This window comes from Lampris incognitus (genome assembly GCF_029633865.1).
Source record: "Lampris incognitus isolate fLamInc1 chromosome 5 unlocalized genomic scaffold, fLamInc1.hap2 SUPER_5_unloc_2, whole genome shotgun sequence".
In the NCBI taxonomy this organism is placed as follows: domain Eukaryota; kingdom Metazoa; phylum Chordata; class Actinopteri; order Lampriformes; family Lampridae; genus Lampris; species Lampris incognitus.
In genome coordinates this window covers 100,001-112,528 of record NW_026611072.1, presented here as the reverse complement: position 1 = coordinate 112,528, position 12,528 = coordinate 100,001, and the positions used below count along the sequence as shown (strand labels likewise).

The 12,528-nt window shown below is 45.4% G+C and overlaps 1 protein-coding gene across 1 annotated transcript in view; it reads left to right on the top strand.

Moving 5' to 3' along the window:
* The window catches only part of ncf4 (neutrophil cytosolic factor 4), a 48,533-nt gene that overhangs the window by 29,648 nt on the left and 6,357 nt on the right, over nucleotides 1-12,528 (top strand). The window contains exons 7-9 of the mRNA XM_056301647.1: nucleotides 1,741-1,839; nucleotides 8,873-9,024; nucleotides 9,112-9,177. Of these exons, the coding sequence (XP_056157622.1) occupies nucleotides 1,741-1,839; nucleotides 8,873-9,024; nucleotides 9,112-9,177 (317 nt within the window). The remainder of the gene's footprint in view (nucleotides 1-1,740; nucleotides 1,840-8,872; nucleotides 9,025-9,111; nucleotides 9,178-12,528) is intronic.

Genomic DNA, 12,528 nt, shown 5'->3' with positions numbered 1-12,528 from the left:
ACATTATCACAATATATCACCTTTCTTACTGTGTCAACATATCACCTTTCTTATAGTATCACAATATATCACCTTTCTTACAGTATCGCAATATATCACCTCTCTTACAGTATGACAATATTATCACCTTTCTTACAGTATCACAATATATCACCTTTCTTACAGTATGACAATATATCACCTTTCTTACAGTATGACAATATTATCACCTTTCTTATTGTATTACAATATATCGCCTTTCTTACAGTATCACAATATATCCCCTTTCTTACAGTATCAACATATCACCTTTCTTACAGTATCACAATATATCCCCTTTCTTACAGTATCAAAATATATCACCTTTCTTAGTGTCGCAATATATCACCTTTCTTACAGTATCACAATATATCACCTTTCTTACAGTATCGCAATATATCACCTTTCTTACAGTATCACAATATATCACCTTTCTTACAGTATCACGATATATCACCTTTCTTACAGTATCACAATATATCACCTTTCTTACAGTATCACAATATATCACCTTTCTTACAGTATCGCAATATATCACCTTTCTTACAGTATCACAATATATCACCTTTCTTACAGTATCACGATATATCGTGATATATTGAATCACAACCCCTGTATCGTGATGTGTATCGTATCGCCAGAGTCTCGCCTACACACAGCCCTAGTGTGAATATGTGTATGTAAGTCTCTGCATGTCTGTGTATGTCTGTGGCTGTCAGTTTGCATGCAGACCTGCATGCACGTGCGTGTGTTCGAGTGCACCCGTCTCTACCGGGCTACTTCATCGCCTGTCTGTGTGAAGGTTTTTTTTTTTTTTTGCCGTGCCTTATTAATGGTGCACGAGGATGGAAAAAGGTGCCACAGCCACACGAAATGACTCCACCAGCTACTTTATATGCTAATCCCATGCCGGTCCGCTCCTGGGTTTCAGACTCACCACAGCTAACTAACCTGACATCCAGTCCTCCTCTTCACTCCGTCTTTGCATTTTATCATCGGTGATTTTTTTTAAGCCCGCCGTGAGTGGCTGCTTTCATGCTCCCACTACATCTTTTTTAACTCATCCCACACACACACACACACACACACACACACACACATCCCCTAAGTGCTCATGTACACGCCAGTACACAGATATGTACAATGTATGATGACACACGGGCACGCACACTCTCACTCTCTCTCACGCTCACGCATACAAGGGATGTGCAAATAAAAATACACACACACACACACACACAAAAACATGAACTTGCAGATGCAAATGTTAGCTGTATTATTTTTGAATTCTCTCTTCCTTTTAAAGTCAAATCCAACTCACACAAGCACACACACACACACACACACACATATACACAGTGTTTTAATTTTTCCAGAGATCATGTTAATTTCAAGAATCAAACTTCTGTTAGAAAGTAAATCCCTTCTGTTCTCTCTCTCTCTCTCTCTCTCGCTCTCTCTCTCTCTCTCTCTCTCTCTCTCTCTCTCTCTCTCTCTCTCTCTCTCTCTCTCTCTCTCGTCCATTTCCAAAAAGTGTATCGAATCTTACCTGTCCGCTTTGTGTTGTCTGTCTTTCAGTGTGTCCTTCTGTCTCTTTCGCTCCTCTGATCACCGTGTTGGACTTTCTCTGCCCTTGTGTGTGTGTGTGTGCGCGTGTGTGTATCTCTGCGTGTATGTGTGTGTACGTGCGTGAGTGTCTGTGTGTATGCGTGTGTGTCCTAGGCGATGTTCGACTTTCGCGGCAACGACAAACTGGAGCTGAGCCTGAAGAAGGGAGAGGTGATCTTCCTGCTGCGCCGAGTCAACGCTGACTGGCTGGAGGTGAGACCAGGAAGAAGAGGAGGAGGAGGAGGAGGAGAGTGTGTGAATTAGATGGAGTGGGGGGTAATGGGAGAGAGAGAAAAAGAGAGAGAGTGAAAAGGATGGGAGGGAGAAGAAAAAGGGAGGGGAAGGGAGTTATGGTGATGCAAGGAGGAAGAACTTGGATATAATGAGGGAGGGATGGAGAGGAAGAGAAAAGGAGAGATGGAGAGGATGCAGAGATTGGAGAAAGACACATAAAGACTACAGAGGGGATGAAGAGGGACAGAGGGAGAAAAGGAGGAAAAACTGGGAACACACACACACACACACACCAACTTGGGTCATTTAGCAATTTAAGTGCCTTGCTTAAAGGCACTGGTTTCTGGGGTTTTTACCATGAGTCCTACTTACAGTTGATGTAAGTAGTCTACACAGCCCTGTTAAAACGGCAGGTTTTTGTGATGTAAAAAAGAAACCAATCATAAATCATCAATCAATCATGTTCCATTTTCTACAGTGTGTTTCTAGCTGCAGCAGCCACTCAGAGACCTGTGAATATAAAACATCTAGTTTCAAGTTATCTGTCACAGAACTGCAAGAACAGGACTTGTGCAAAAACCAAAAATGCAAAAAAAATTAAGAGAAAAACAGTGCAGTTATTACTCTGCAAAAATTTAAGCAATTTAATAAACACTAAGAAATGTACTGCCGTCAATAGGGCTGCAGGCATCATCTGGGCTGAGATCAGAACTTTATCCGCTTTATTTCAATTGCAACCTAGAAAAATTAAGTGGAAAACAAATCAGACATGTCAGGGAACAAAAATAGAAATCCAAAACGTACAATAACCTAGTTGCATAAGTGTGCACACCCTTTTTGGAGATGTGGCTGTTTTCAGAATGAACCAATCACATTCAGACTGATGTTAAATGGTAGTTAATACACACCTGCCATCAATGAAAGTGACTGTGATTCACCCCAAATAAAGTTTGCCGGAGGATTTTCTGACATCTTGGTTGCATCCAACTGCAAAATCCCTGGATCTCACTCAGTACGTTTACATGATGTTAGAAAAAGTGGATTTATTGTGTTAGGCCGACTAAAACTGGACTTTTAAGATACATGTAAACATGTTGGTCCCACTGAAGTCATACTAAATCGATTTCTGGAAGTGGGACTAACACGCCTAGATGATGCGGTTGGGGATGGATTTACTCTGGCATGTATACGCTTCAATCGGCCCCAAACCGGCCTAGGCGTTCTGCGCGTGATCCATAGTTCCTGCGTCGGTCTTTCACCCAGAAGTCGAACAGCGTGGTATCAACAGTATCAATATGGCGAGTGCTGGAGGGAGAACCACGTACTTCTGGACAGACGAGGAGACAAACTTTATGTTGTGTCAGCTAACGCTGCTCGACATGGAACCCGCTAGCTAACTTGTTTGTTGCTTGTTTGGTATGTGACCCAATAGGTCAACCAGAAGAAGGTCCAGTAGCAACCAGCTGAAAGGGGGCATATCGCCACCTACCGTAGTCCAGTTACATGGCCTAATCGAGCTGTAACCATAGCTCCACTTAAACGCAGTGACTGTTGAAAGGTATCGATCAGGAGACGGGTACCAAAGACTTCCCAAGGCATTAGATATACCATAGAGCACAGTGAAGACAATCATCAACAAGTGGAGAAAATGTCACAGCATTGACATTACCAAGAACATGTCTCGATGCATACTCGATAATCCAGATAAGAAAATCAAAGAAGGTTGAATCAGTTCACAGATACGTTTCATTACTCATCTAAGTGACCTCTTCAGTCAGTGACTGAAGAGAGTGACTATTGGGGAGGGGCAGAGTAAAGGAGCACTCCTGGGGGGGGGGGGTGCAGTGTATGGGACACAGCAGCTGCCATTCTAAAATGCATTCTTGCCTCTTGCCTCTCCTTTCCTGTCAGTTCTGTTTGGTTCTGACGGGGTGTTGAAATTAAACAGCATGCAGTGTATGGGGCACGAGAGTTGCGAATGAGAGATATCTATCTCTCCGTTCTTCCGCGCCAGCTCGCCACATTGGTCGCCACACACTCGCCACACCTCTTCAGTCAGGTCATTTAGATGATGATGAAACGTATCTCAATAAACGCTGTGTCCAGATGAACTGACTCAACCCTCTTTGATTACCAAGAATGGGACATCCATCCAGAATTGATGAGAAGATGTGGAGAAAACCGGTCAGGGAGACTGCCAAGAGGCCTACAGCAACATTAAAGGAGCTGCAGGAATTTTTGGCAAGTACGGTTTGCTCCTTCTGTGTGACAACAGTCTCTTCATGTCCGGGCTATAGGGTAGGGTGGGAAGACAGAAGCCTTTCACAGGAAAAAAAAACACCCAAGTCCGACTAAATTTTGCAAAAAGATGCATCCAGTCTCCCAAAACCCATGTGGAAATATGCATTATGGTCTGATGAAACCAAGGTCGAACCTATCAGCCATATTTCCAAAAGGTATGTTTGGCAAAAAAACATGACATCACCAAAAGAACACCATACCCACGGTGAAGCATGGTGGTGGCAGCATCAGGCTTTGGGGCTGCTTTTCTTAAGCCAGAACTGGGGCTTTAGGCAAGGTGGGGGGAATCATGAAAGGCTCCAAATACCAGTCAATTAAGGCACAAAACCTTCAGGCGTCTGCTAGAAAGCTGAAGATGAAGACCTTACTCGGTACGCCTCTCAGCAGGACAACCACCTTGCCGGGTATCAGACAAAATTGACAACTCATTTACTCTTCATTTCCATCTTCAGTCTGACATCGCCGCCACTCTAACTGTTGCTATACTGTTTAGCTCCTAGTGTTGTGTGTGTCTGGATCTTTCTCCCTTTCTTGCAGGAATTGCACTTCTGACATGCTCATCCATCCATCTTCATTTCCATCTTCAGTCTGACATCGCCGCCACTCTAACTGATGTCTGTGGGGGAGGGGGATTTGATTTTCCCTAACCTATCATTAGAGACCAATGTGTCCTATATCGAACATCTTTTTAAGCAGCACTGATGCGTAGCCATGCCAACGAACTGGTTTTGCCAGGCTTTTAAGAGTGGAGTGAAGTAAAAGCAAACTATGATGTCGGGCGATATTGAAAAGACATGCCGTCTGACACTTGACAACGGCGTTAGTCTTGCCTGTGGCACCGTTTGGCTAATCATTACAACCCCCCCCCCCCCACCACCCTGTGGCGCTCATTGGATAATTGCTTTTTCAACTCAGAAAGCATTTGTTTCATGCCATGGTGCCAGACCAAAAGAATCCGTCAACTTGCTGGTCTGGACCCAGGCAAACAATGACCCGAAGCATACATTCAAATCAACAAAGGAGAATGGCTACACCAAAAGAAGATCAGCGTTTTGGAAAGGCCCAGACCTGAATCCGATCAAAAATATGTGGGGTGACCCGAAGAGGGCTTTGCACAGAAGACGCCCTCGCAATCTGACGGATCGCCAACGTTTTTACAAGGAATAGTGGGAAAATATTGCCAAGTCAAGATGTGCCAAGCTGATCGACTCTTACCCAAAAAGATTGAGCGCTGTCGTAAGATCAATAGGCGCGTCAACAAATATTAGTTTAGGGGTGTGTGCACTAATACTACAACCAGGTTATTGAACGTTTTTCCCCCCTAAAATGTTTCTGTTTGTTTTTCACTTTATTTTTATAGGGTGCACTTTAAACCAAAAAAAAAAAAAAGTGGAAAAAATTCTGACACGATTTATCTTGGTTTAATTTTCTTACTTCACAAAAACCTGCCATTTTAACAAGGGTGTGTAGACTTTTCATATCCACTGGATATAGCGTCAGACAAACTGCGGGACACCTTTTTATATATATATGTCTGTCTGTGTGTGTAGTGAGAAGGTACGTCGGTCAGTGTGTTTAGTTTAGCTCAACTGCTGGATGCCTACTGGGATCATGAGCAGTTCCTCTCAAATGAAGGGGAAGACGCCCTCTCTAAAGCTAGATGGGCACAACAGTAGACACTGATAATAGTGGTGTCTAATTAAGTATGGACACAGTGGTAGTAGCAGACACCAGTGATAGTATCAAGTGAGTCATATCAGTCAGTTTTCAGAGGTCTACTTAGACACACCGTTTAAGGATGAGAGTAGGTCTGGCGGAGGACATTTTTTAGGCCTTTCTTAAAGGAAGTAAGCTAGCCAGTATCTCCGATGGAGGCCAGGAGCTCATTCCATTTAGGGATCGGGCCTCATGTATCATTCATCAGTATGGGCAAATTTGTGCGTACACGCCCATGGGATTTTTTTGCCCTCAAGATTGTCTGACAGTCAGCAGCAGCAGCAAAGCATGATGGTTATATGTAATTCCTTCCTCCTAACATCTATTGCCTACCTCTTGCGACGAGTAATCACCCAGGCCTGCAAAGACATCAGTGTTAGCCAGTCGGTGTCTAAATTCAGGGGTTACCCAGGTTCTACACTCGTCTCTGAGACAAACCTCAGGGCTACAAAATCCCACGGGTGTGTAAGAAAAAATTTGCCCGTAGTAACGATTGATATGAGGCCCCAGGTGAGCGAATAATTAATTACCAAATAAACTTATTACCAAGAGATGTAGAGAACTGTCAAACCAACCAGTAATTTGAGATGACTATGACACGGATGCTTGGAATAATCTATATTTTAGAGAAACAGTTGTGGAAAACTTGAGGAAATTCCCTTGGCAAAGATGTGTGGGAATCACAAAGTGGGATTGGAATGTGTGAGAGGTGGGAGCGGAGGAGAGGAGAGAGAGGGAGGGAGGGAGAGAATAGGTGGGAACTGATATGGTGGGAGAGGGTATTCATCACTACAGAACGGAGGAGGGATGCACTCGTCCTACCTCTCACTAGCTAGGAAGACAGAGTAAAAATAGAGAGGGTGGATGATTCATCTGGAAGACAGATTAACCATGCATTAAAACTACTACAATCTCTATTCATCTTCTGCAACGGTTACTATTGACGACAACCAACTTGTGTGACACACTTTTGTTTCTGAACTTAGAGAGAGCCGTGCAGATAAGAGGAGGGAGGGAGAAGGGATGAGAGAGAGAGAGATTTGCCGATGGAGAACAGGGGAAGATGGAAAGCGGGAGAGAGAAAGAGAAGCGAGGAACGATGTGTCGAAAAGGAAAGGCATTTCCTGAAGGACAAAGCTATCGCGGCATATTATCTCAGTGACACAGAGCATCGTGACAGCTGACACAACTTAACCCCGGCACAAACGCCAAGTTACATTCGCAGGACGCGTGCTGATACTCCATTACTCTCCTTCCAGTGTGCGTTCTTGTGGCCGAGATAAAGCAACCGCGTCGGTTCGTTATCTCGGTCGCAGGTTTTGCTTGGCTGTGCACTGTAGCAGTAGAAGTGCGTTGAGAAGATAACCCAGCGGCAGTGTGCGTCTTTTGGAGAAAGAAATCTGATCAATAATGTCATCCAATATGGTAATTTTGAGCAAAATATCAAGCCACCATTTAACTAAACAATTAAATGTTGTTTAATGTTTATCACTTGACATGCAAGTTCCTTCTTCTTCTTCTTCTTTTTTTTGTGGTAGACTCATTGAATATTCTGTGGGTTCACTGTTATGTTTAAATCTATTGCTACTTTCAGCTGCTGCCATTAGGGATCGCCACAGCGGATCATCCGTTTCCATCTCTTCCTGTCCTCTGCGTCTTCCTCTGTCACACCAGCCACCTGCATGTCCTCCCTCACCACATCCATAAACCTCCTCTTTGGCCTTCCTCTTCTCCTCTTCCCTGGCAGCTCCATATTCAGCATCCTTCTCCCAGTATACCCAGCATCTCTCCTCCACACATGTCCAAGCCATCTCAGTCTTGTCTCTCTTGCTTTGTCTCCAAACCGTCCAACCTGAGCTGTCCCTCTAATATACTCCTTCCTAATCCATCATCACCGTCACCATTATGTTCAAATACTTGTTGGGGATGGTGGACCCTGCCGGCACCACTGAAAAATGGCTTATAGAGGAGAACGCTAACATATGGAATGGCTGTTTCTAGGAGAATATGTAAATTATGGCATTTTAAGAGGGACATTTTTTTAAATTGTATCTTAAAGCCTTTTTTTTATCAAAGGAGAATGTTCTTCATAACACCAACAACCACCCCCAGTGCCCTAAGGCAAAACACTTGACCTCCTGTTGCAATGGAGGTGTTTTGTGGCCAGTTGCTATACTGTTTAGCTCCTAGCGTTGTGTGTGTCTGGATCTTTCTCCCTTTCTTGCAGGAATTGCACTTCTGACATGCTCATCCATCCAGCTTATAACTATGACAGTAATTGTCAATTGTCTGTCTAAAATCATGGGAATAGTTCCTAGAGTTGTACTTGCATGTGTGTATATGTAGGCCATGACTTGAAATTCATGTCCGAGTCCGAGTGTTCAAGTCTTCCCTTCAAACAAAACTGAAGACAACAGGAAAGAGTGAAGTGTTCAGCGTCTGTTTCAAAAGCTGCCTTGTTACTGACAGTCTTTCAGCCTCATGCTGATTGATAGCTGTTGTTATATACCCAGATTCTGACCCTCAGAGAAATAAGCAGAGACGTCTCCGCCTTTCTGAATGTGACCGACTGCCCATGTGTGTACAGTAATGTGTGCCTCTCTGTGTGTATACAAGCAAACCTGCACACAGGCACACTTACTTTCCCACCTGTGGTGCAGTAAAGGCTCGCACAGCCGGCGTTGTGGTGCTTGTTAAATGATCAACACTTGGAGCGGGGCAGCGAGTCCATCAGTACCTCTGTAAAAACACTTCTAGCACTTACCGTTCATTTGAGCCCTCCATCTCTCTGCATTCTCTCCTGATCATCCACCCATCTCGTTATCATCCTCCATCAGTTCTACTGGGGCAGTCCTATTTGACGCCTCGTAACTTGTATTTTCTTTACTCCCCTCTCCCTTACATCATCTCCACTGCTTCGCTGTGCCCCCCCCCCTCCTTTATCTCGCAACCATGTTCTGTCGTTCTATTCTATTCTGTTCTCTCCTCTGTCCAGGGAACAGTGAACAATCAGACAGGTATTTTCCCAGAGACCTTTGTCGAGATCATTAAGCCGCTGCCAGAAGCTGTGGGGGACGAAGCCTCTTCCGCCCATTCCTACAGCTGTTTACGCTGCTACCTGCTCACCCCCTCTGGAGTTGATACCAGGTACCAGATGTGTGGGTGTGTGTGTGTTTGTCCCTTTCAGTGTGTCACAGGAACTCTTAGGGTGATCATTGTGTATCCTCTTGGCAGGGATGTGTGTGTAGAAGAGGACATCACCTCCCAGCCATCATACGACGAGCTGCTGTCTCGTATGAGGTAGGTCTTAACAGTCTTCAGCACCTCCCCATGCCTTTGAATTCACCAGACCCCCCCCCCCTAGTGTCGCATCAGTAGTGTTTCACCAAAAGGCAAACAACAGATACAAACATCTGTATGAGACTGGCTGATGAGCTGAAACCATATTTTGTTGCACAGACAAACAAGGTCATGAGGCCAGCATCAGAGGATGACCGCTGACAGCCATCCAACTGGCTTCTAGAAACGTCTGTTTTTTCCAGATGTTTAGCACATGAAAGTATCACCGGGAATCCACATCCAGACTTGCATGGCTTTCACTCATACACTCTCAGAAAAGGTGGAGCAAAATTTTACATTTTGGAGTGCAAATATTGTCGCTTGGGGTTACAGTATACACTTCTTCTTCTTTTTTTACCCTACCATTTGTAGTGTCACAAGTTCAGTAATGTACGCTAAGTGACCAACATGTACCTGTGATGGTACATCTGTGGAAAGTGCTCCTCCCGTACCACTATTTTTGAGTTAGGTACCCTATTTATAGTCCCTGGCCTTGATACTACAGTGTGAAGGGTACTTCCTCAGAGCTTTCAGTATATATTATGAGGCTGCTCTGCCATACAGTAACTAGGGACTGACACTGAAATATTTATTTTGTCTAAAGCCATATATTAACCTATTCAAAACTACTCAGAAAACATTATCTCTTGTTCTTCATTAGTGTGTGAGAGCCCCCCTTTTTTTTGTTACTGACAGGGTGTATTGCCAGACCAGACTTATATCTGCAAGAAGGCTGGTTGCACCAGACCACTTCAGGCTCCAGCAGCAAAACTAGTTGGTGATTGAATCACTTGCGGCTTCAGTTTGTTCCGTTGTGTATTGATTCAAGTTAATGCATGGTGGCAGGCACAGAAAGGTGTTTCGGTGTTGAACATTCATTATTGTATGTATGCCACGGTGCACAGCCGGCAATTGCCGCCGCTGTGCCAAACTGCATCTTCTTTCTTCTTTAAGGCCTCCTCGTTAGCGAGGGTTGCCAGCACCATCAGCATGACATGCTTGCCAAACAAGTCTCCTCCAGTTCTCTCTGTCCTGAGCTGATCTTGTTGCCTCCGATATTTTCAGACTAAGCCATTCTTTGACGTCATCATGATACTGCCTTTTTGGTCAGCCTCTCTTGCACTTTGCTGATGTAAGTTTCCAAAATCGCCGTCTTAGTTAATTTACTTCCACCTGGACGACAAGTATGTCCAAGAATGATAACTGTCTTTTCATTATATGTGCCATTAGTCCTCTTTTTGTTCCTAGTTCATTAAGGATGCTCGCGTTCGTTTGTTTCTCCATCCAACTTCTTTGAAGCTTCCTGCGATAAAGCCACATCTCTGCAGCCTCAACCTGTTTACCATCGCTTTCTTCAGTGTCTGACTTCCGGCTCCATATGACAACACTAGTGCTTTAAACTTACAAATATTTAAGTGGAAGTGCATCCTGGATGCCCTGGGAACGGATTGTATTCCAGCTGATAAACCACCTTGGGGTGTGGTTTGAGATGTGTTGTGGCTGCGTCTTGATCAGTTGTAAATGGCCCCGTTTCTCTAAGCTCCATATCTCACCTGTCTACTCCACCTGTCTGCTGGCGCGGCAGTGGCTCAGGAGGTGGGGCAGGTCATCCGGTAACGGGATTGTTGCCGGTTTGATCCTCGGCTCCTCCTGGCAAAAATGTTGATGTCCCCGAGCAAGACACCTAACCCCCTAACTGCTCTGGGTGAGCTGGGTTTTACCTTGCATGGTTGACACCACCATTGGTGTGTGAGTGTGTTTGTGGGTGGGTGGGTGGATGTGAGGCATTACTTAATTGTAAAGCACTGTGAGTGGCTGTTGGAGCTAGTAAAGTGCCATACAAAATGCAGTCCGTTCCTCCGAGAACATTGCAAGTTGAATATAATTTATAAAGATGAACACAACGCCCCGATACACTTCCTACACACAGTTACACACTGAAGATCTGCTTAGTCCAAAAATGTTGGACCAAGTGTGAACGCTGGACTAGTTGAAACCGAACAGAAAGTCGCTGTGAAACCTTTTTCTGGAGGTATGTCCATGCGAGGTGTGTGTTTCCTGACACGAAGACTGACCCCATTAGCTCGCAGACCAAGTCAGACATGACACACTGCTCGACAGTGGCCCAGTCACTGTGACTGGAAGTGCATGGCGTGGTCTCTCCCACCGAGCTTCGTCCGGCCGCAACCGCTGAATCGAACTGAGCTGAGTTGAACAAAGACAGATGCATTTACCAGCTTTGTCCTCTGCTGCCTTCTGCTGTGGGGATAAAACCACAATTTTTCACGTTACCTCCGGCTTGGTCGGTTAGTCGGGCGTCCCTACGGACACAATTGGCCGTGTCTGCGGGTGGGAAGCTGGATGGCGGTATGTGTCCTGGTCGCTGCACTAGCGCCTCCTCTGGTCAGTTTGGCCGCCTATTCGGGGGGGGGCGGACTGGGGGGAATAGTGTGATCCTCCCACGTGCTACGTCCCCCTGGTGAAACTCCTCACTGTCAGGTGAAAAGAAGCGGCTGGTGACTCCACATGTATGGGAGGAGGCATGTGGTGGTCTGCAGCCCTCCCCGGATCGGCAGAGGGGGCGGAGCAGAGACCGGGACGGCTCGGAAGAGTGGGGTGATTGGATGGGTACAATTGGGGAAAAAGGGGGAACCCCCCCCCCCAAAAAAAAAACGGTAAACCAACAAGCATGGAAGGAATCATGGGTGTTGACGCTGCTGTGCCCAAATGTAAAGGAAAGATGTAAGATGGTACACAGAAACACATGACATTAGAGGAACCCAAGCATATGCTACCTACTATATTCCCCACCCAGTTCATTCGTCAACCTTTGCTTCTAATTTTTTGCTTAACCACGCTGTTTTGACAAAAACGAGTACATTGATTGTTTGACAGGTACGTCTCGTCCACGCTGCAAGGCCAGAGCCTGGAAGACGTCCAGTCGGGCAGACGGTCCCTTAAGTGCCTTGGCCGTGAAGAAGGCAAAGAACGTAAAATAGAAAGTGCCAAACGCACAGTAGTACGAATCATGTTGTGGCGTCTTCAAGGTAACGTACTGACATGTCGCAAAGTGCTGCCCCATTCCTATTTAAACCGTTTCCAGCCCTTGAAGCCTCTCACGCTCGAGCACTGACCAGGTCACGCCACTTAAATCCGGGACCATGAGTGTTCAGGGTTCAGGCCTTCGGGGGACGTTGGGATTGGGCCAGCCTATCATATCCCTTGATAATGGAGTGTGCTACGACTGACACGCAAACAGCCAATCTTTTTTTCCCCCCTTTTCTCCCCAATTGTACTTGGCCAATTACCCCA